The 24,331-nt window shown below is 49.6% G+C and overlaps 1 protein-coding gene across 1 annotated transcript in view; it reads right to left on the bottom strand.

The window, feature by feature from the left end:
* Nucleotides 1–24,331, bottom strand: part of Sdk2 (sidekick cell adhesion molecule 2) — a 157,225-nt gene that overhangs the window by 118,409 nt on the left and 14,485 nt on the right. The window contains exon 2 of the mRNA XM_041635933.1: nt 4,972–5,078. Within this exon, the coding sequence (XP_041491867.1) occupies nt 4,972–5,078 (107 nt within the window). The remainder of the gene's footprint in view (nt 1–4,971; nt 5,079–24,331) is intronic.

Raw genomic sequence — 24,331 nt, 5'->3', positions numbered from 1 at the left:
GTTAGCCTTGGTCCCTAGTCTGCACAGACCCCATCCTCCACCCGTCTACTTCAGAGTCCCTACCTTACCGTGACTCCCAGGCCCCGGGAATCCTCTTCTTTTTAATGTCACATGAGCTCCGAGATCTGCTCAGAGAGCCCCTGGCCCAAGCAGGCAGCATCCATTGTATACACACGCCCTTTTCAGCCCACTGCACACCGCTGGGATGAACTGAACTGCGCAGGGGGAGGCTACCGAGGAGGTCAGCCTGTCAGTGCAGGAGCTGGACTGAGGAAGGGCGGGGGACAGGCTGAGTCCAAGGAACTTTCCTCACTTCCTTTGCTAACTCCCTGAAATGCTGCTAATCCATCTACCCACCCACCACGTTAAGCCCTGCAGGACCTATACAGCCTTCTAGACACACTCCCACCAGAGCAGAGGTCTGCAGGCCCGAGGCACAGCGGGTGTGGCCGGGAGCTCAGTTCTTGATGTCATTGTTAGCGCTTAAAAGGGCTTGTGCGGTAAGACTTCTACCACAGACGACATCCTTGCACCCACTTACCTTGATGTCTTTGTTAGAGCTTAAAGGGCCTGTGCGAGAGAATTCCACTGAAGACTTCATTTTTGCACCTACTTATCTTTAAATCATCAGATGGATCATGCATACAAAAATGAATATAATTATATGTAGAATTTGAAGGAAAAATCAACATCCCTGTCTGTACGCAGCACCCAGTTAAAAGTCAGGATGCCGTGGGTACTCGGTTCCCCTTCCCTGGCAGCCTCCCCATCCCATTCTGGCCTCTACAGGGCTAACCTCTCTCCAAAATGCTGGGCCACCTACCTATATGGTCTCACAGACAGGGATTACTCAGGTTTTTTGTGGCTAATTCAACCTATTTTTAAACATTCACCTCTGGGCTTACTTTGTATGTGGTCTCTTGTGATTTTTTTTTTGGGGGGGGGGATAATGTTTTTTTTTTTGTGGCATTTCCCCCACTCTGAAATCCTGATTTTCAAATCAGTCATCTTCATAGCTTCCTGGAATTCCCTGGGTTATGTGGTGCTGATGCTGTGCTCAGCCCCTCATGGCCCTTCCAGCACACAGGTCACATGGTACTTATGCTGTGCACAGCATCCCCCCCCCATAATCCTCCCAGTACACAGGTCACATGGTACTGATGCTGTGCACAGCCGACCCTCATAGTCCTCCCAGCACACAAGTCACATGGTGCTGATGCTGCGCACAGTCCCCTATGGTCCTCCCAGCACACAGGTCACATGATGCTGATGCTGTGCAAGCCCCCCCCCCATAGTCCTCCCAACACACAAGTCACATGGTGCTGATGCTGTGCAAGCCCCCCCCCCCCCATAGTCCTCCCAACACACAGGTCACATGGTGCTGATGCTGTGCACAGTCCCCTATGGTCCTCCCAGTACACAGGTCACATGGTGCTGATGCTGTGGACAGCACACCCCTCCCCAGGGCCCTTCCAGCACACAGGCTCTGGGATCCCTCTAGAGCACCATTCCAAAGATGCAATTGCTGCCTGGAAGGGTGCATACATGGTAATTTGACTAATTATGCCACCCACCACTTCCCTAATCTCATCAATTTACCAATTACATAGGTGTATCCCTTTCACACATGGTCTGGTTGCATGCTGAGTTTTGACAGTTGGGTGCACACGGCCAAGTATCTCCTTGTGGTTTTATGGATTTATCATGAAAATAACACCCCCCTCTCTACCTGATCCCACCTTAGCCCTGCCTCCACCATCAAAGACTTCAGCTCATTCTGAGCACAGCGTGCTATGCCCACGGTCTGTCCTGAAGCTCCCATATTCCCAGTCTACTTTCTGATGCTCTCTCTTGCTCTCGCTCTGTTCCAGCCACCTCGCCCTCAGACCTCCAAGTATACCACAGGGCCTTTGCACTTGTTCCCTAGCTGGGGATGATCTTTCTTTCTATGTGGCTCACCCACCTTTCTACCAGATTGCTCGGTTTCAGATGCTTAGTGGCCATTCTCCACTATTTCATGGAGTAGGATCCCTGCCGCTCTCCCCTATTCCTCTAACAGGCTCCACTTTTCTTGTAATACACTGCATTCATTCATGAGTCTCATTTATATTATATTATATTATATTATATTATATTATATTATATTACATTACATTATATTTGCAGACTGCTTAGCTTTCCTGGAGGGAGGGATCTTGATTGTGTTTCCTGCTATATCATCACCACTTGGACGAGTGCTGGGAATGCCGTGGGACATTCTACAGTAATTGTAGTCCTTATTTTTTTTTTTATTTTTCTCCAGGCAGGTCATTGCCATGTTTCTGAGGTTGGCCTGTAATCCACTGACATCCCTCTCTTCCAGCGTCCTGAGAGTGGGGATGCCAGGCACATGCCACTCATCTGGATAGTTACAGCCGTTCATGACTGATGTAAATATTCAGCAATGGACGCTCATGACAAACCTGTCACATCGTCCCAAGTGTCTGCACAGCCCCTGCTATCTTATCCTTCACCCACTTTCATGCTGTAGACGGGAAATCAGGAGAAGCAGAACAATCCTGTGACTACAGAGCCCCCCTGAATCCCGTTTTGAATGAGTGGTTGGACGGACGCTGCTAACACGGGAAGTGGAAGTGGGTCTGGCTCCCAGGACAAGCAGGCCCTTGCCATGTCCTGTATGGTTGAGTTTGGCATTGTGAGATGGAATAAGATGGTTTGGCAAGTACCATTCTGAGCATGTCAGCAAGGTAGAGGGACAAGGGAGGGGCATCACCCAGGTGAGAGGATCAGAGAGGTAACCACAGGCTCCGAATGAGGTGAAAGCCTGGTTCGTGGGAATCCCAAGTCTGGAGAGCCTTTCCGATCTCGTGGCCATTCATTCTACTTACTCAATGGCAGAAATTTATGGCGACTTTTAAAACACAAAAGAAGAGGCTGAGTGGGATCAGGGAGGGGGCCGGGTCAGGGGAGAAGTTTTATTGACTCCCCTTAATTGCTGTAATTAAAAACATGTAAAGAATCTTTTTTAAGAACGACCTTGCCATTATCATTAGTTGTTAGACAGCTGCCCTTATTAATTTCTCATTAGAACACAAGTCACAAGGCCTCTCTAGAGAGGGGCGGGAGTTGGGGTGGGGCCTATTTAAAAGGATCCATTTAAAAGGGACTGAGGAGCAAGCTGCTTGAAGTCACAGGTCCAGAGTCTCCTCCCACCCCTAGGTGGGTGCAGGATGAGGATGAGCCAGGGATTGGGAGAAACAGGAGGTACCACGCACTCTTAGAATGGTATCCCTGTTCAAGAAGATAGACAGACAGATAGACAGACTGATGGAGAAAGTTGGGAGAGCATGTTCTCTTCTGCAATCCCAAGAGGAAAGAACAGGCCAAACTAGACCTTTACATCTCTACGGATGCAGGCTTACACATAACACACACACACACACATGTATACATATATACATATATGTATATATACCCCTGTGTGCACATCTGCACACACAAATACATACAATGCATAAACACACACCTGCACAAACACATGCGCTGCTATGTAGAGGCAGACTGACACAGTTACACATATTCAAGACACATGTGTATGTGTACACACGTGCACACAGACATGTTCGTTCTCTTTACACACATGAACCAAAAGGCAGATTGACCAACCTTTATGAGAACATTTGAACATGTGCATATACTCACATGCACACGGTCATACATACGGAGGCTTCCCCAGCAGGTTTCTGGGACACGATGAGAAGCTAGTGTGTCCAATTCATAGTCCACGGGCTCCAGGGGCCCTATGGTTATGAATGTGGCCAGCACGGAAGCAGAAATGTACTTTAAACGCGATGTGTGTACGGTTTCTTTTGTGACTTGAAAGCATGGTTTCTGAGAGTGAATCTTGTAAATGACAAATAGCATGTCAAAGTGTCACAAAGGTGGGCATGCCTGGCACTAAAGGAAGATGCCCCATGCCCATCCTCCAGCCAGGGCTGTCAGCTTCCTGAAACCCAGCGTTGCGATTAGGGCTTTGCTCTGAGGGTTAAACCCAGTTGCCTTTGATGCCAGCTTATGGGCCGCCTGCCCTCCGCTGTTCCCTATGACCGTTTCCCCTAATTATCACACACACTCTCTGACATGCTGCGAGGTTTTCTCTACTCTTTCCATCCCCAACTTCTCTCCCCAAAGCAGCCTCTTCCTGGTTTTTACTCTGCAGTTACTGTCTCAGAGGTAGGGTGGCTTCTCTTGGGAGCTTCATCCCTCGTGAAGATTTCCCAGACTTCTGTAACCACCCATGTGGCCTTGGCCAGCTGAAAAGAACCCCACAATGGGTCTCCGCTGCAGCAGGTGGCAGGCCCTTCAGGAAGCAGCGGGTCTGGGGAAGGGATGCTGAGTGCTCTGTGGTGGCCCCTGGGGAAGTGAGAGTCTGACACTACCCTCCCCCTTACCAGAGGAAGCCTCTCTGGGCTTTGATGGTACCGAAGAGGAGTCAACCACTAAAGGTTGAGTGTGACCGATTTACTCTACTCCCTGCCCCCTTGGTACTTCTGGGAGCCCCAGTACATCATTCCCTGCCCCCTCACAGGGTTACTGCTCTCCCACTTAGGCCTCCTGAAGATCACGGGAAGCCTATGCTCTGGTTGCCCTAGGTGGGTTATTCCGAGAACAGTCAAGTCAAGGCAACCGTTGCTCCTGCTGAATGAGCTAGAGGGTGGCAGACTCAAGGTCATGCTTTTCAGGAACGAAGTGCCAGGGAGCGCTGAGCTCTCCAGCCTTGGCACAGAGAAATGATGTAAGTCACCGATCAGCTGTGTAGCTTTGCAGAGTGCCCATGACCTCTCTGGGCCTCGGTTCTACCAGGCATAAAATGAAAGGACGGGCCTGGCCGTGGCAGCAAGAGCTCCGGTGATTTGGGGTGAAAGGCAACAGTGTTGGCCCCGTTATTGCCCAAGTCCCCACTATACTCACAGGCCACTTGGACCTCCGTCTGCCGCTGTAGCAGAGCCCCCATCCGGTTACGCACGATGCAGCGGTAGAAGCCAGCGTGAGTGCGGTCCAGGCTGGTGATCATGTACCTGGGGGACAGAGGAGACAGTCAGTAAGTATGGAAGGTAGTTTTAGAGGTGCAGAGGTCAAGTTGGGCTCAGGGTCAAAGGTCACGTGCACCTTATTCTGAATAAAGATGAGAGGAAGCTCTTTGGCTTTGACATGTAATCCCAGCAAGGTCCTCATCAACAGGATATGGTACCTCCCATAGGCCACAGGACTTTGCTTATCTGCTCAGGATTCAGCTTAAAGTTCTTTTCTCTGCCCATGGCCAACCCTCCCTGCCCATGGCCACACTTCTCAGGGCTGCTCTGTTAAGAGGTTTTTGTCCCCTCCTGCCTATGCCTCACTGAGAAGACAGGGAAATTTGGTTTTAGGCCAGGCACAGGGCTGTGTTGTAAGTACTAATCAAAGGAGACAGGTGACAGAGGCAGGGAAATTTACACGTCTCCCCAAGTGTTCTCCATCAGCTCTTCTTTTCTGCTACATACAGGGCTGTGCAGTAGAGCTGGGGACAGAGCCTCCAGAGCCAGAGGGCTTGGCTCTTGTCCACGCGCCTGACTCAGAGCCAAGCCCTCAGTCAGATCATCAGGCGCTTGTCACCCAAAGGACCAGAGAGTGGGCACTGGTGGGCAGGTGGCAGGAGAGCAGGTGTATGGTGAGCTTGCCTTCCAGGGAGGCAGGAATGAGGCGATCAGTGGAGGGGATTTTAACAGAAGACACTGGTGAATGTGATGAGGATGGTGGCCCTGAGAGATTCCCTTTTGCGTCGCTAGGCCATGGTCCAGCAGGTTGTCAGAGGAAAGAGGACTAGGATCATTGGTATCTTTCCCTAGTTCTCATGGTCCTTGAGTTTGTCCAGATACCTTGGTGGACAGATTCAAAGCCATCCATTTCCAGGGTATGCCAAGACTCGGATGGAGTAGCTCATTCTTAGGAGTTGCTGCTTCTGTTCTAAGAGTCTTGATCTGGACCCACCATCATTGTCATCACTACTACCATTATTACCACCTCACCACAATCATCACCGTCACCACCATCACCATCAGCTGTGTTCCTACCACTACCAGCATCGTCACTGCCATAATCATACTTGCCATCACCATCACCACTGTTACATTACCACCATCACCATAACCATCAGCGCTGTCCCTGTCACCGTCATCATAATCACCACCACTACCATCATCTCCACTATCACCATCACCATGAGCATCACCATCACATCAACATCTGCACTCTCACCTCCACCACCATCACCACTGTCCATCACCATTGCTGTTATCATTATCACCTCCACCATCATCACTCACTGGTGGGCTCACCATCACCATAACAGCCGTCATCGTCACCACTATCCTCCCCACCATGATCACCATCACCCCTCATCCCATCACCACCACATCATCACTACGGTTACTCCCATCACCGTCATCATCACCATCATTTCTCCCCACCGTGATCATCATTACTTCATCATAACTGTCACCATCACCGTATCACTACCTTCACCATCACCATCACAGAGACCATCATCACTGTCGCCATTTTCTTAAATATTTTCTCCACTCTCATTACCATCCTTAACCATCTCTATGACTGTCATCACCACCACCATAATCATTGCCATCATCACCAGTATCATTACCACCACCTTTGCCACCATCACCACTATCACTGCCAACACCTCTACTACCATCACCATGGTCATAGACATTACCCCATCACTATTACTACCAACTCCCCATCACCATCATGGTCACTGTCCTTACCATCACCATCGCCATCACCATCATGATATCACCATCATTATCCACACCATCACTATCATTACCACTCCCACCACCATTATCATCATCCATCATCTCCATCCCATCGCCATGGTCACCATCCTCTCCACTGCCACCATCACCATTGTCGCCATCCCCATGATGGCACCATCTGTGTTCCAGATGCTTTTCATAGATTTCTTCATTTTATACATCCATTCCCTGACTCTTGGATATCATGGACAAGTGGCACTTTAGAAATATGGATCTACGTAAGACTATCAACTTTTTAACTTTGTCAAGATCATTAAAGCCAATCAACCAAAGGGCAAACTGAATCTAGCGAAAATCGTTGTAAAACAGGAAATAATAATATTGTAAAGTGCTAGAGAGAGAAAAATAAATACAAAAGGCTCGCACCCTCCCCTCAAAATATTTCTGAGATAATAAGAAAGAACCTTAATATGAAAGTAACTTACACAATGCTTTAAATTTTATGTGAGGCTCCCTACACCGCTACATCAACATGCTATCTGCACAGCTGCTGCACTCCGTCCCTGCTGGCATTGGTCCTCACATTAACACTATGGAGGGTACTTAGCAAGCCATTTCAGAGTTCCGAGGATCAGACACGCCTTGGCACTGACCTATAGTTCCACACATAATAAGAGGCAGGGTCTGGGTCTCACTGAGCCTGACTGTGAAGTAGCTCAAGGCTGAGGCCACACCCCGAAGAGATCCACATTCACTTGGGCACTGCCAGAGCATGTGTAGAGTTTCTCGGACCCTGCAGTATCATTCAGAACCTTCTTGTTGCTGTAGCCCCTTATCTATGCCAGCAGCCACAGGTCACATCTGTCTTGACCCTTGTGGTCAAGGGGCCTAAGCTCTGGTAAATAGTACCCGTCATTATTCTCAATCCTGTCCCAAGTACTTGCTCCTTGCTTGCTGTCCCAACTCTTCTGAGCCAAGAGGCTGTGGGAAGATTGCTTGGGTCTTGAAAGGGGCAGGGTAACCCAGGAGGATGGCGGGAGAAGAGGTGGACTGGAAAAAGTATTTCCTTTTAGAAATGGGACCTGGAGGCCAGTGAGACTGCTCAGCGGGTAGAAGCCAGTGACACCCGAGGGCCTGAGTCTGATCTCCAGAACCCGAGTGAAGGTGGAGGCAAAGGATTCCTGACTACCACGTGTGTGCAGCACAGGTGTGCATGCCCACACATATCCACACAATGATGGCAAAGAGAAGCGAAAGAGTGCCATCTGTTATTGCTAACAAACAAACAAACAAAACACCAGGGGAAGGAAATAGAGAAACAGCTGAGACGTTCGTGAGGAGACACTTGGCCTCTGTTGCAATAAAAGAAATGGAAATTAAAGCAAGACCCTATTTGTGTGTCAGACTCCAAAACACAAGAATGGAAGGGCGAGGGGAAGGGAAGGGGAAGGAGGAAGGGAAGGTAAAGGGGAGGGGGAGGGGAAGGGAGGGAAAAAGACTTGTTTGTGGTTTGTTGGTGGTACTGGGAATTGATCTATCCTTTGGGGCAAAAATCTATGGCAATTAGAACATGTAAATTCTTTGACAAGAACTTGTGCTCCCTGGAGGTGGCTCTTTAGTTACGCTTGCAACAGTGTGACAGAAAAAAAAAATGTGTACAAGGATGTTACTGTAGCACTGCTTGTGGTAGCAGAGAGAAACAAAGAGAAACGGGAAGCAACAGACTTGTCCATCAAACCAGAATTAGATCAATAAAGGACGCTGTGGTTTCCGAGTGAGAGAAGAACACCTGTGTGGGATGAACTAGAAAAGTCTCCAAGACACTCAGGGTGAGAAAGGGAAACCAAAGCAGGGAGACAGGAGAGTTACATGAATCAAAACACAAAGACAAGGCTGGGAGCGGGGCTAAACAACCTCAGAACTGACTGTTTGTTAGAAACACGGATATAATGGATCCCTGGCTGTTGCTGTTTAGAGAAGTGTTATCAAATCCTTAATGGTTGGAAATGGACTCAATAAAAACAATCGAGATCGTTCCCTATCCTCAAGTTAAAAAAAAAAAAAAAACACGTTAGGACATTATCTGGGTAAATCGAAACACTATACTTATTTTTTTAATGTATATACTAATACTCATTTGTACGTGTGCACATGTACACAAGTGTGCACTCACAATCACACAAATATTTTTGAAACCCTGTATCCATAATGAGTTATTTCTCTTTTGGGAGACGAACCCAAGACTGAAGTTGGGGGAGGGCCATGTGTATTTTTTTTTTATTTTACATCTCTCTATGTCACTGGGATCATCTTAATTATATACATAGATTGTTTTAATTTTAAAGATGAGACTTAAAAAGTGCACTTTGTGCACAGACTCTAAGTACACGTTATAAAAAGGCACCAGGGACCCGTTCAAGTTGAGTTTGTTTGCCAAGGTCAGTGATGCGTGGCGAAATTTTAACTTTAACGAAACCCAATTTCCGCTGTAAAACGGATGTCCATGTCCTACAGCCAGACAGCCCCAGGTCCCACCTGGGGGTCCCGAAGAAGGACACAGGCTGTTCGTCTGTTCAATGACTTTTGGGGCATGCCTTCCTATTTCTGGTGATGGAGGGCAGGCACGCTTCTTAGCCTAGCAGCACCAGTAGCCTCCCTGCCTTTCTCTCCCTACTGCTCCAGCCTGGGAGACCTATTTCAGGCTTGCAGGTCCCATTATTTAAATCAATACTTTTACACATGGCCTCTCTACCAGGGGAGCCCTATACATAGCACCAGAATGCAGCTCTTGTCGCCGGCTTGGGATGGGAGGAGTCAGCTAGCCAGTGTCTTGGTTTCAGACTCAGCACACACCAAAAGCAGCCCCAGGAACGACAGTAACTATATTCATTATTGTCATTATGTTCCCTGCTGTGGCGGCGGGGGCACACACCCTGGAACCACAGCTCTGTCTACTTCATTCGCCTGTGGCCTCTTGGCCAGGAAAAAACTGGAAGAGCCAGCCCTGGTTCAGGTCCATGAGGAGCGGTCATGGAAGAACTGTCATGGGTGAGCAGATGCTGACTGTCCCTGTCACACCAAGAGGAAACACAGTGAGGGGGAAAAGTGCCGGGACTCCCTTGCAGGGAAGGTGCAGGCTAGACTTTCAAGACTGGTCATTTGGATGAGCTACCAAAGCTTTCGCTCCTCAGGCTCTCTAGCCGTAGAGTGGGCATGACGGTGGCCATCTTGGATGTGAACGTCTCCAGGCATAGGGCAGCTGCTGCACAAAGGCTTGTTGAATGAGAGAGCAAATGTAAGGACCATGGGTGGAAGGTTCTAGGATGCTGTGGGGGAAATTCAGAGGGGAGGACCAAGAAGAGAACATCTATGACCCCCATGCTAAGCACCAGCAGAACTCAGACTTCCTTGCTTGGCTTCGAAACCTTTAGCCCAGACATTTCCCTTTGATTCTCAAAGAGGAGGAGCCTGCTCCTGGCTCCGAACATCTGAATTCACCCAGCTCCGGTCCCTTCAAAGGCTCACTTAATTACAGGACTTTCCCCACGAGTCAGAACTCAAAGACTAAAATAGGAAACGTGTGGTAGGCCGTCCCACCCTCCCTGCACCCCAGCTGCCTGTCACTGATGACCTGTAATCCACACATGGAGAAGCTCACACGTAGTGCCTTCTTCAAGACGCCTTCGAAACTTCTTTACACAAATGTGAGCAAAATTCAAATGTCAACCCCTCTCCTTCACAACCAGGCAAACCCAGGCCCCTCCTCGGTGACTGTGTCCTAGACACCTTCCCACCGCCTCACCCAGCTCTGCCTTGGACTTTGTTATATCTGCTGGCTCCTTTGGATGCAGGCACCTTTCCATTCTCTAAGTCAGCTGACCCAAGGGAGCTGGGGGCAGAGGGGCGCAGGGAAGGAAGTTATACCACGAATCCACACCTGTCCTGATGTTTGTCAAAGTGAGCCCCTGATTTAATTTAGTAGGGTCCCGCCTTTCAGCCTATGCTTCCTGGATGAAGAGAAGGGGTGGGGAAGAGTGTGCGGCTTAGCTATGGGGGAGGGGGACCAGGACAGATAATTGGATTTTTAAAGAGACAAGAGACAAGGAAGTGAGCGAATAACCGCCTAACAAGTGCAGCGTCGTCGCCAGCGCTCGGTGGTACACACACAATGCCCTTTTTGGTTGGAGTCCTTGAGTGTCATGGTTGATATTTAAAATGATTCTTACCCACATTAAATAAGATATTTCAATTCCACGAAGCTGTCAGGAGCTGATGCGGACAGCAGAAATAATAGGCATACTCTCCTTGTATTGTCCTGGTTAATAAATCAGACGCCTGGAGATGCATGCCAGAGGCTCACGGGGAGGAAGGGTGCATGCGCACGTGCACATATAGGGAGCATACTTGCCACACACAGAGTGCATTCCTGCATATCCACAGCATGCACCACCACTCGTACACACTACTGTGCGTGTATGTATATGGTCAGGGGTCCCAGCAGCTTGCAAACTCTCAGGCGTACACACACTCATGCATCCCAGCTCTCATGACGGCCACTTTTCCTCGTGTAAATCTCATTCAGAGGGTCACTGTGTCCACTGGTGGTCAGCAGGGACCTTGTGCCTGCTACTTGCTGATAGACAGCTGGGACCAACACAGCTTTCATGGTCAGTACCAAGCAACTAGAGTCAGGGAGCGAGCATTCCTATTCTCTCCTAATAGGGTCTTAGGGAGCAGGTAGCAGCACCACAATGTGTGCATGTACATGTGTGTAGCATGCATGTGTGAGTACGTGTATGTTTGCAGGTATGTGCTTGTGTGCATGGAGGCGAATATGTATGTTCTCAGTTTGCTTATGACACAGGGGACAAAGATAGTATGGGACCTGGCCAACTAGAGATGGAGTTGGCTTTTGTGTTTTAGCGGTTTTGTTGTTTTTGTTGTTATTTTTAGTTATGTGTGTGTGTGGGTTTGAGTGTGGGTTTGTGCCTTTGAGCATGGGTACCTGCAGAGGTCAGAAGAGGGTGTTGGATCTGGTGAAGCTGACGTTACAGGTGGTTGTGAGCTGTCTGGTGTGGGTTCTGAGACTTGAATTTGGGTCCTCTAGAGGAGACATATATACTCTCAGCTGCTGGAGCCATCCCTCCAGCCTTCTGGAGTTGGCTTTCATAAAAAGTCTTCAAGAAAGAGGGCTCTGCACTTCACAGGGAGCCATAGACACATGCTGTGTGGTAACAACATGCCACTGTGCAGCTCACACCTGACAACCCCTGCCGTGGCTGTGAGAAACACCAGTGTCCCGAGGCCTCAACACTTACAGCCAATTCCCTTCAACCCTGAACAAACGTGAGAAGCGCGGCTCATGGGAGCCTCTGTTCATAGGTGAAAAACAGGGCCGGAGACAGTCATTAACCTGTCGTGGTCACACCATATGTCAGCGCAGTCTGGCATGCAGAGGACATGAGACCCGCATGGGTGTGCATGAAGCCCTTCACTCCTGGGGTTCACTCTGAAGAGCAGTTTGCCTGCTCTCTTGGACATGGAGAAGCTCTGCATGCTGGTGGGGAGCGGGGTGTTGATTTAGACAGCTTTTCCTTTTTGAGACAGCGTCTCACCTGGTAGCCCTCGCTGTCACAGAAATCTGCCTGTCTTGTCCTCAGGGCGCTGGATGAAAGGCATCCACCACCACACTTAGCTCTCAGATCCCTTTCTGCAGCCCAGGTTTACTGAGAACTCGCTGTAATTCTCCAGATTCATTGCCCTGAGTACCGGGATTACAGACATGAGACACTGTGCCCAGCAGGAGAGAGCCATTCTGAGCTGGTTAAGAACTGGATCCGGAAGATGGTAATGTAAGGAAGGTTTGGAATGAAGGTGTGGATGGCTTGTGTGAAGCCAGCACCGAGCCTTTTAAAAGATATCCAATTACATTTATTTTGTATATATATGTATCTACCATGTGGGTCCCCAGGATTGAAGTCAGCTTGGCAACAGAGACCTTTATCCACTGAGTCATCTCACTGTCCTCCTGGGGTGGGCCTTTTAATGAAGGAAGGGGAGACCAAGGAATGGAAAGGTTTGAGACAGCTGGGGCCACCTTGTGGCGGATGATAAAGTCACCCCAACTAAAAGCTTAGCTCATGGAGTTGGGGGTTAGGGAAAGGGAAGAGAAAGAATAGAGAAAAAGGAAGGAAAGGAAGGAGGGTGGGAGGGAGGGAAGGAGGGAGAGAGAGAGAGAGAGAGAAAGAGAGAGAGAGAGAGAGAGAGAGAGAGAGAGAGAGAGAGATTGATTCACTCCCCTGCACAGGAAGCACAGCAAGTCTGAGGATGACGTCATGGTGAGCACCCGTGGGACAATTTGGGAGCAATGATTTCCACTCTTCTATTTTAAGCAGCTTTTGTCTCGTATTGTAATTCCCTTTCACGTCTCAGGTAAGAGTCTGACACACACTCAATGGCATCTGGGGAAGAAGGATGCTGCACTCTGGCCGGGGCAGGAGCACCTGTGGATGAGGAAGCCACGGAAAGGAACAGGAGCCCAGAGAGAGGGCCCAGACAGGGAAGTGAGGTCTGCCAGCATCTTTAGGAGGCTAAAGAGGGTATTAGATACACATTTGGATATTAAGAGACAAAGTGGCTCTCAGATATGGGCAGACATGAGCATAAGAGGCTCCCCCTGCCACCTAGGGCCCTGGAAGATGCAGGGATGATGTTCACTGTGGACAAGATGGAGAGGAACCTGTGACTCTGAAAGTTGATTATAGGAGTCAACCTGACCAGGCTAAGGGACACTCAGGGTTAGTCACTTTTCTCATTGCTGTGACCAAACCCTTGAGAAAAACACTTAAGAGAGGAAGGACTCGTGGTTTGAGAGGACATGGTTCATCATCGTGGCAGGGAAGGCATGGTGTGGCAGCAGAGTGAGACAGCTGGTCACACTGTTTTCAGTCAGGAATCGGAGGGATGGATGGGGTGTTCAGTCTGCTTCTTTTCTTTTATTCAGTCAGGGACACCCATGAGATGGTACCACCCACATTCAGGGTAAATGTTCTCTCTTCAATGAAACCTCTGCAAAAAAAGTTCTCATGCCCAAAGGTGTGTCTCCTGGGTGATTTCACATCCAGACAGGTAGACAGTTGAACTTAACCACCACACAGCGAGCTGGTCTATTGATTCTGGGTGTCCATGAAGGCACTTGGTGGAGAGACCAATATTTGCACTGGAGGACTGAGTAAAAGGGATTGCCCTCATCAATATGACTAGGCATTTTCCAGTCCTGGAGGGCTGTTATAGCAGAACCAAATGGTGGAGAGAGGAGGGACTGGATCTGTCTTGAGCTAGGATGTTCACTTCCTCCTCGTCTTAGACACTAGAGTTCCTGGTGCTCAAGCCCTTAGACTCCTAGAAATGTGGCCTCCCCATTTTCCAGGCCTTTATATGCATGTGTTTTACACACATATTTTTCTTAGGTCTCTAGTTTCAGACTGTGAGACTTCTTGGTCTTCATAGCCTCATCTGAAATCTCACACATAGGATGGCATACTATTATACACATGGATATCTTATTGAGTCTGTTTCTATGTTGAACCTCAGCATAGGTTGAACTTCAACTAACGTACCATCTTCAGGACATGAGGACAAGCTGATGTCGGGCTAGGCAGCGGGTCTGTTTACGTATATCCTTGCTGGTCCACATAGGCATGTTGGGGAGGCTGAGACTTTGGGCATACTGAGAATATTCTCTTGTGATACAGATAAGAAAAGAAATGCAGGCAGCAGCGAGCATTTAGTTATATTACGGGTGGCGGCAGCAGCAAACAGGAACTGGGCTGAGCTTCAGGGCCACGGAAGACCCAGCCCTGTCTCTAGGATGTGCAAGGCCCCATACAGCACATTCTCAGGCTTGAGCAAACTCCTGTCTGGCAGCTTTGGGCAAAAGCAGCTGGTTCCGTCTCCAAATCTCATCCTGGAAGGCTCCTCTATATTTTCAGCCAAGGTATCTCCTCCAGAGCCCTTTCTGGAATCTCCCTGTCATCCTCCAGGGTCTTCTTTTGCCAGAGCTGGTGTGTTTTTCACAACTTAATTTAACATCCTGTCTACGGGCATGTGTCTTCCTGCTATGGTTTTGAATGGGAGATGTCCCCCACGGGCTCGTGTATTTGAATGCTCTGTCCCAGCAGGTGGCTGTCTTAGTTAGGGTTTTTATTGCTGCCAAGAGACACCATGACCACGGCAACTCTTATAAAGGAAAACGTTTAATTGGGGTGGCTTACATTTTCAGAGATTTAGTCCATTATCATCACGGCGTGACATGGCAGCATGCAGGCAGACATGGTGCTGGAGAAGGAGCTGAGAGTCCTACATCTTAAACAGTAGGCAACAGGATGTGGTCTGAGACCCTGGGCATATCTTGAGCATAGGAGACCTCAAAGTCCACCCCCACAGTGACACACTTCTTCCAAAAGGCCACACCTACTCCAACAAGGCCACACCCCCTAAAAGTGCCACTCCCAGTGAGTTTATGGGGCCAATTACTCTCACACCACCACAAGTGCCATGCTTTTGCCATTTTAGGAGGTAGGGTCTAGTAAGGAGGAAGCACACACGGAAGATGGGCCTGAATTAGTTCCTTTTCTGTTTCTGTAACAGAATACCCTGACGGAAGCAACTTCAAGGAGAAACAGGCTATTTTGGCTCATAGTTCCAGTTGATAGAGTCGTTCATGATGGGGAAGAACAGGCAGGCATACTAGCAGGGGGCAGGAAGCCGGCTGATCACATTTCATACATGTACACACTACAGACACATACACGGGAGCTGGGGGGGAGAGAGAGAAAGAGAGAGAGAGAGAGAGAGAGAGAGAGACAGAGAGACAGAGAGACAGAGACAAAGAGATACAGGCAGAGACACACAGAGAGATACACATACACAGAGACAGAGAAAGACAAAGCAACACACACACACACACACACAGAGACACACACAGAGACAGAGAAAAACAGAGCACTAGAAGTAGGACCTGGCTATATAACCTCTAAGCTTGTTCAGAGCATCAAACTTTCTATAGTAAGGTTCTGCCTCCTAAAGGTTCCACAACCTCCTCAAAAGGCACCACTCCTGGTGACCAAGTGTCCAGATATAAGCCTGTGGAGGACATTTCTTATACTAACGAGCTTAGAGTCCTGCCCCATTTCTAGCCTGAACGCTTTGCTTCCGGCTCCACTAAGTCATGACAAACTGTGCAACTGTAGACAGAGCCACCAGACACTGCACCCTCTGGACGCCCTGAACTGAGAGTCAGAATGAGACCTTCTCAAGTTGTGTCTATGAGACATTTTGTCAGAGCATGGGGGAAAAAAGTAACCCATGTATTCCCTGAGGCCATGTCTGTCATCCTTCCATCTTGCCTAGATTGTCATACATTTAATTTCTAGATGACTGAATTGGAACAACCAGTAGGGAAGGCCTACGAATGCCCTAAGGTTGCCCATGCTCTACTCCCTAAAGTTCATAAATGTGCCATTCACGCTGCATGTTGGTTGATTTGTATCTCCATAAAAGAGTTTCTGGGGGCTGGAGAGACAGCTCAGCAGTTAAGCGCACTGGCTGCTCTTGCAGAGGACCCAGCTTTGATTCCCAGCACCCACATGGTTGTTCAGAATCACCTATATTCCAGTCCCAGGGGGCCTGATGCTTTCTTCTGTACTCTGTGGGTGCTGCATGCACATGGTACACAGAAATATATATACAGTGAAAATAAGTGGATCACTGAGGTTTGTCCTAGTTCGAATCCAAGCCCTTAAGTACATGATGAACTGTTGTGTCTGTCAGGGGAACTACCACAGCTGGCTTCTCCAGACTGAGGTAGATACAGGTAGGAAAACTCTTTCTGGGGACCCCGGAGGGACGATGTAGGTCGCAGCTTCAGTGTGCAGTAGTAGATAAGGAGGGTCCAGCTGCTCTGAAAATTATTTTAATTACATTTTAATGAACAAGTTTATTGATTAGTCTATTTACTGCATATATGCACGTATGTGGGCATGCGTGGGGAGGTTAGAGGAGAGCTTTCCGGAACCCAGTTCTCTCCCATGTCGGTCCCAGTGTCCAACTTAGGTCATCAGGCTTGGTGGCAGGCACCTGTACCCACTGAGCCATCTCATCCACTCCTGCAGATTCTTAAGAAGCAGGTGGCGTAGGAGCTCACTCTGGAGTCAGAGTCCCTCTGGTCCCTGAAGACCACGTTCAGACCATGTACCCCATGGGCTCACATGACCCCTTGCAGAGGGCATTTGCTTCAGAAGCAAAGGAATTGTCTTCAGCTGTCCAGGCTTGCCATGGCCTCCTGGCCACCCTGAGCCTCCCTTGCGGCAGTCCATGCTGCTATGATCGATCCTCAGTGAGAGGGCTGGCAGTGTTATTGAGCTGGGGCCGCTAACACTGTGACAGCCCTGGCTTGGGCTGCATGTCCATCAACCCTATGACCTTCTGGGCCAATTAACTGATCTCAATGAACAAGGACAAAGACTTCATTAAGTTGTTATCTATCAGCCTGAGACCCCCACCCCCGAGAGGCCTGTGTAATTCTTACTTCAGGAGAATTGTAACAAAAATACCCAAGGGGACAAGAAGGGAAGGTTTGCTTTGATTTAATTTTTAGGAGAGTTCAGCCCAGGGTTGCCAGGTCTACTACACTTGGGTGGAGCATCCTGGAGGAGGAAACTGTTTACCTCATGGGTGGGGACAGGAATCAGAGAGCAAGGAACCTGGGTGCTGGATACCAAGTGTAATCTTCAAGGGCTCATCCTCAGTGACAACTAAAGTTTCCAGCACTTTCCCAAACAGGACCACCAACTGGTGATCAAGTATTCAAGACATGAGCCTGTGGAGGACATTTCTTTTCTTTTTTCTTTTTTTTTTTTTTATTTTCGAGACAGGGTTTCTCCGTAGCTTTTTTTTTTTTTTTTTTTTTTGTTCCGGTCCTGGAACTAGCTCTTGTAGACCAGGCTGGCCTCGAACTCACAGAGATCTGCCTGCCTCTGCCTCCCGAGTGCTGGGATTAAAGGCATGTGCCACCACCCCCTGGTTTGTGGAGGACATTTTTCATTCAACCTGCAACTGGCTGGCTGGAGAAATGGGAGTGAAAGCTGTGTGGGTCACTGAGGGAGAGCTGGGTTGGTCAGCCTGAGAATGGGCTAGCCACTCAGCAATGGTAGTGGGACCATCTGTCTGGAGCTAAACCAGAAACCCTCCTCCCATAATGGGAGTAGAAACGGGTTCTGAGCCTACGACTTGATGTCGTTATTTGGTTTACTCTCCCATGTGAACCACAGGTGGATGCTAGCCATCTTTTCATTCTGAGGCCTGCGCTCAGAGAGGGCTGGGCATTTCCTAGATCATTCAGCCAGGAGGTGTCAAACATCCGACCAAGAGCAGGAAAGAATAAAAGGCTGTGGGGTACAGCACTTTTCCGGGGTGCAAGGAATTCAGCCAGAGATCTCTCAGTTTAGAGATATATATGGATTGGGAAATTAGAAATACCTAGGCTTAGTGGGGGCAGTGTGGTTATTATGCTAAAAAACATCAAATACAAGGAAACACAATCACAAACTGAGGGAGCGTGGCTTCTCGCTCTGCTTTGGTGGCTTGGAGTTTTCTTCCCAGAAAACAGCCCACCATCTGGCTACCCGCCCCAGGGCCAGGAGGGCTCTTTTGTCCTGGGCACCTGGCATCTGCGTATGATTCATTATGATCCTTCTCACTCCAAGGCAGCTCAGAAAGAAACCAGACTACAGCACACTGATAAAGAGATCACATGGAATCAGGTCTCAAGGAGCCAAGGGCTGGTTCAGGGAGGCCTGGCCACACAGGCAGGGCTTGGGGGCAGCCTCATGGCCTGTCTCCTGCAGGCCTCGGCCAGCGCCAGAGTTTGCTGAGGGAAACTGTCTCCCAGTCTGGATTAGACCTGTTCAGTGTAGTACAATCTGGGCCTTCGTGTCCTCCTGTCCCTCCATAGCAGAAGGGTCCTAAATGGAGTGGCCAAGGGTTTAGGGACATGGGTCTCTACTGAATCCAAGGGCCAGTCGGTTTCTTCTGATGACAAAGTGCCAGGAATCTGGGGGCTCAGCCCAATAGAAACTTCGTTTACAGCCTTGAGGGCCAGGAGTTTGAAGTCAAGGTGTAGCTGGGACTCAAGCCCCCCCCCCCCCAACCCCCAACCTTGCCTTGCCTGTCTCTGCTCTCATGGTTCCCATGTATTCCTTGGCTGTGGCTGCATCTCTCCAAGCTATCCACGTCTTCATATGACTTCTTCCTGTACCTTTGTTAGAGCCTTCTTGTAAATAAGTCATTGTGTTGGTCACCTCCAGTGTGACCTCATCTGAGCTGACTACATTTGCAATGATCTTCCTAATGAAGCCTCATTCTGAGATGCCAGGGGCTGAAGGTTTGTCATACATTTTGGGGGAGAAGGGACACAATTCATTCCATAACAAGGGGTCCCCGAAGATACTCATGGTCTAATGACTGGGGTTCTAGTCTAGCCTTGTAGTTGAGGGTGGGTGGACTTCAGGGGTGGGGTGGTGGGAAAGCCCAAGATGGAGGGAGGAACAGGGATCTGGGAGCAGTTGAAGGAAAGGTTTTGGGGAGGAGCCTGTTGTCAAAGGGGAAAGGAAGGGGAGGAGAGGAAGGATGGGGAAGTGGGGAAGCACGACAAATGGATGTTGGAGAGCCAGATCCAGGACGAGGGTGGACAGGAAAGAGGCCTGGCTGATGGTCTTGTGAGTCCCATAGGCTCTCCTGGGCCAGGCTAAGGAGTTGGGTTTTCCTTTAGGATGAAAGAATCGGGGGAGGCTGTGAAGCCAGATACACAGCAGGAAGGCAAACCACCGGTGCTTCAGATCTACAATAGCGTGCTAAGAATAGTATTTACATGGGTAGATTTTGGAACGAAACCAAAAGAAGACAAATTTTGTGAGAGGTGAAAATTGCATGAGATTCAAGTCTCAGTACCTGCGAGCAAGCCCGGGCACCATCTGCATCATCCATGACTGCCCTTGTGCCACCGTGGATGAGGGTAGTGGTACCCAGCTGTGTCTCCTAGAGTCTCAGAAAAGACCCCTCAAGATCCCTTCTCAGAAAGGGTTTGCCTAGCCCGGTGTGGAGAAATATGGTCACAGAACCCTCGCTCAGCGGGTAGAGTAATGAGGCAGTCAAGGTCAACAGCAGGCCAATCTGGTCTTTGGCACAAGGGGGATGAGATGGGGCTCCCCATGTGATGGTGTTGGAGATTGGGGGTGATCGCCAGGTGTCTTTGACTAGGCGCAAGATCGCTGACAACTCTTGTTGGTGGTGGGGGTAGTTGTGGAGGGCACACAGCAGGTTGAGGAGAGAAGGGATTGAATAAGTGGGATACTGGGTCCTGCCTGTCTTAGGGTTTCTGTTGATGTGATAAAAACCCCATTACCAAATGCAACCTGGGGAAGAGAGGGTTTATTCCGTCTTATGGCTTAGAAGTCTATCACTGAGGGAAGCCAGGCCAGGAACTCAGGGCATGAACCTGGTAGCAGGAACTGATACAGAGGCCACGGAGGAGTGCTGCTTACTGGCTTGTTCCCCATGGCATGCTCAGCCTGCTTTCTTATACATCACAGGGTCACCTGCCCAGGGGTGGCATCACTCACCTAATCAGGGCTCTCCCACATGGATCACTAGTTAAGAAAATGCCCTACACACCTGCCTTCAGGCGAATCTTATGGAGGCATTTTCTCACTTGAGAGTCCCTATTTCCTAATGACTCTAGCTTGTGTCAAGTTGACATATAACTAGACACGACACGGGCTGAGGAGAAGAAGGAGGAGGACAGAAAATACAAAGGGCATACGGGTGGAATGAGGACCACAGAGGGGCCTCGTGATCCTTGAACAAGTTTGAACTCTGGCAGAAGGGAGAAGTTGAAAGGAATAAGGGATGGGAGCCATCTCTGGGGACAGGAGGTGGGTTCTGGGGTCTCATGCCCAGGAAGTGGAGAGAATTCTGTATGGTGGTTTTGGATTCTGAGGGAAGGGGTGAGGGCAGAAGGGAAGACATTGGAGACTATGAGGAATGATGGCTTCGCTGGAAACATCTCCAAAGCTCAGGTGGGACTGACTGAGAGGAGGAAGGTTTCCTCCAGCTCGGCCACTTAAAATGTGGTACAGTCTGCACTTCCCAAGGGAGGCAAAAGAGCCCATGTCTGTCTGTGAGGAGGGGAAGGCTGAGGCGAGGCCATGTTAGCCACCCCATACTGTCTGTGAGGAGGGGGAGGCCGAGGTGAGGCCATGTTAGCCACCCCACACTGTCTGTGAGGAGGGGGAGGTTGAGGAGAGGCCATGTTAGCCACCCCAGACTGTGAGGAGGGGGAGGCTGAGGTGAGGCCATGCTATACACCCCAGACTGTCTGTGAGGAGGGGGAGGCCGAGGTGAGGCCATGTTAGCCACCCCAGACTGTCTGTGAGGAGGGGGAGGCCGAGGTGAGGCCATGTTAGCCACCCCAGACTGTCTGTGAGGAGGGGGAGGCCGAGATAAGGTCATGTTAGCCACCCCAGACTGTGAGGAGGGAGAGGCTGAGGTGAGGCCAGAAGTGAGGCTTCAGAACAGAGGAACACCTGGAGCTAGCAAGGGCAGGGTGTGGCGTCATCCATCCTCACTTTCCCCATCTGAGAAACAACTCTGATAGGGTCCCAAAACACCAGTCTTAAAGAGCCCATGCTATGACCTCAGCCAACCCTTGAATGACCTCAGACAAAGGACTAAACTTCATCAAACCTTACGTACTCCATCTCAAAGTCAGGCCAAAATCAGGGCAGCTGCCTCATGAGAAACATAAATACAGGTCAGCTGGAGGGCTTGCTCTGAGAATGCACATCTGTCTAATTCTGCAGAAAGACTGAAGAATGCCATGAGCACCTGTGCATTTTAGAAATACATATGCATGGTTTTCAGAGTTATTAGCATATATTATTAATAATTATAGATAATAATGGGTTTTATAGATGATAAAATAGATGATAAATAACTTTAATCACCAACTTGACATAACCTAGAATCACCTGGGAAGACAGTCTCAATGAGGAAGAGTCTTAACTAAGTTAATTGTTGTGGGAGCCCACTGTGGGTGACGCCATTCCCTAGGTAGGGGTCCTGAACCACGTAGAGTGGAGAAATCCATAGAGTGAACACGTAAGCATGCAAGTGTTTATTTTCTCTCAGCTCTCAGGTGGGATGGGACTGGCTTTCTTGTGCTTCTAGATTTTTCTCCCTGCATCGAGGAGTTGTAACCATAACTGCGAGAAGATGCAGGAAGAAGGGGTCAGATTCATTGGAGATGGAGTTACAGGTGGTTGTGAGCCGCCCAACATGGGCTCTGGGATTTGAACTCAGGCCCTAGGAAGAGCAGTGAGTGCCCTTAATCCCCAAGCCATCTCTAGCCTGTGTATATATTAGTGATATATAATGTATTTTGATCATAATTCACCTCCTATTATTCTCTCACAGTTATGGAAAATACCCTTTCTCTTCCTAACTAAATCCCCCTTCTGCTGCTTTCATGGTGTGTGTGTGTGTGTGTGTGTGTGTGTGTGTGCGTGTGCAGAGTGTCAGTGAATTTCAATACGGTTGCTTTCATGAGAATGTGTGAGGAGCTGTTTACAGAGCATGGACTACATCACTGAAGCAAACGCCTCTTCCTCCCCCAGCAACCATTATAGCCCATAGATCCTCAGGGTGGGGTGGGGCCACCACAGAATGCTGATGGCCCAACCCATGTAGGTCCTATGCATGGTTTTGTCTACAAGAAATGACAGGCATGTGCAGAAACCTGAATCTATCACCACATATGCACCGAATACTCAAAACTCCAGGGTCCTCAGCTCCCTGAGGTTGTTACCACTCACACCTGAGTTCCGACATTCCTTTTGATTGTAGATGGTTCTTCTGCTACCACCACAAAAAGCTCACCAGCCGCACTCCTTCCTACGCCCACTTCAAAAGCCCATTTCCAGCCCTTCCAACAAAGCATCACCCTGGCGGTAGCATTCTGCTTTTCTTAGCCAGTGAACACCTGCAAAGCCGCACGGCCATCTTTATCAGAGACCCTCCTTTTTCCGTGTGCCGCCAAGGAAGATTCTGAGTGCCATGTCCCCTCTCCCTCCCCCACAGGCCTTGCAGAGTTTTGCATGACTTTGCGTGGCATGGGGATATTTGCGAATGTGTAAGTTACATCATAGCAGAACGGGCTGCCAACAGCTTAGCTGGGTCCCAGAAAGTGAGTCAGGAGCCAGGAAATAGGCTTTTCTGTATAGCTCGTCGTCATTGTGACTCATTCTCCCCCTCCCTGGAACGCTCCATGGCCAGATGCTGTGTGGGGCTCTGCATATCAACAGTAACAATGGCAGCAACCACAGTGATGCCATCATCCTTACAATCAGATGAACACCTGCTGTCATGGTTTAGATCCGATCCCCAGCTACACCTCTGGTCCATCCATGACCAAGATCACGGAGGAGACTTCTCTGGAGACAGAAGGGATGGGTCCCTGGGACCTTAAGAGAATGAGGATTTGTGTATCTGTGGACACGAATGACTCTGTAGTACACAGACCCTTCTAAGCATCGCGAGGAAGGGATGAGTGTGCAATGGTGACACCGAGTGACCACTGAGGTGGGGGCTGGGTGGGCACAGGTCAGCTGGGATATACTGAACCCTGCCCGGCTCTGCCCAGCTGGCATGAGCTTCCTACCCAGCCCAGCCCAGCCCTGCTCCTTGGGCTGCCCCGGGCTCTTGATTTCCCCAGGCCAGATGTTTGTGGGATGAATGAATGCTGATAAGCCTGGAGGCTGAGCCAAGGGTCTTCATGGACTCCCTACAACTTGCCAGGCAGGTGGGCGGCAGAGGGGCGGGGAGACTGGGAAGAAGCCTCCCTGGCACCCTGCAGGGCCCACCATCAGCAACCCAGGCACTGTACTGGGTGTGAGCAGACTGAGTTTCCTGACTCAGGCAGACCAGATTCAAGGTCAACAATGACCTACCGTCCCCACAACAAGGTATGGCTTAGTTCCTCCATTGTCTTGGCTCTCTATCTATATCACTGAACTATCTACGTAAACTTTATCCACAGTGCTCTTCCCCAGGGCAGGCCACAGTAACAAGTCTTTCCTATCTCTTTCTTATTGGCCTTATGAATTGCCCTCCGTTAGAACTGTATCTCCATTAGGCAGATGGAGACGATGAAGAAGCCAAGGCGCAGAGAGGCGAAGGCGTGCGCCTCAGGGCCTCGCAGCTGGCAGGTGGCAGAACACACCATAGCTCCTGCCTGAAGGGGTGCCATGAGGATTAAGGGCGACAGCGCAGACAGTGTGCTCAGGGCCTGCCATAAGGCACGCCACACACGCTGTCTGACTCAGCACAGGTTGCTGCTGCTGCTGTTCTAGCTGGCTCATTCATCTATCCTGGCAGGAAGGAACAAAGCCATTTGTCCTCCTTAT

Source organism: Microtus oregoni, unplaced genomic scaffold (assembly GCF_018167655.1).
Source record: "Microtus oregoni isolate MIOR12 unplaced genomic scaffold, Mior012 000048F_ref0000485, whole genome shotgun sequence".
Taxonomy (NCBI): domain Eukaryota; kingdom Metazoa; phylum Chordata; class Mammalia; order Rodentia; family Cricetidae; genus Microtus; species Microtus oregoni.
This window is presented reverse-complemented; position numbering and strand designations above follow the sequence as displayed.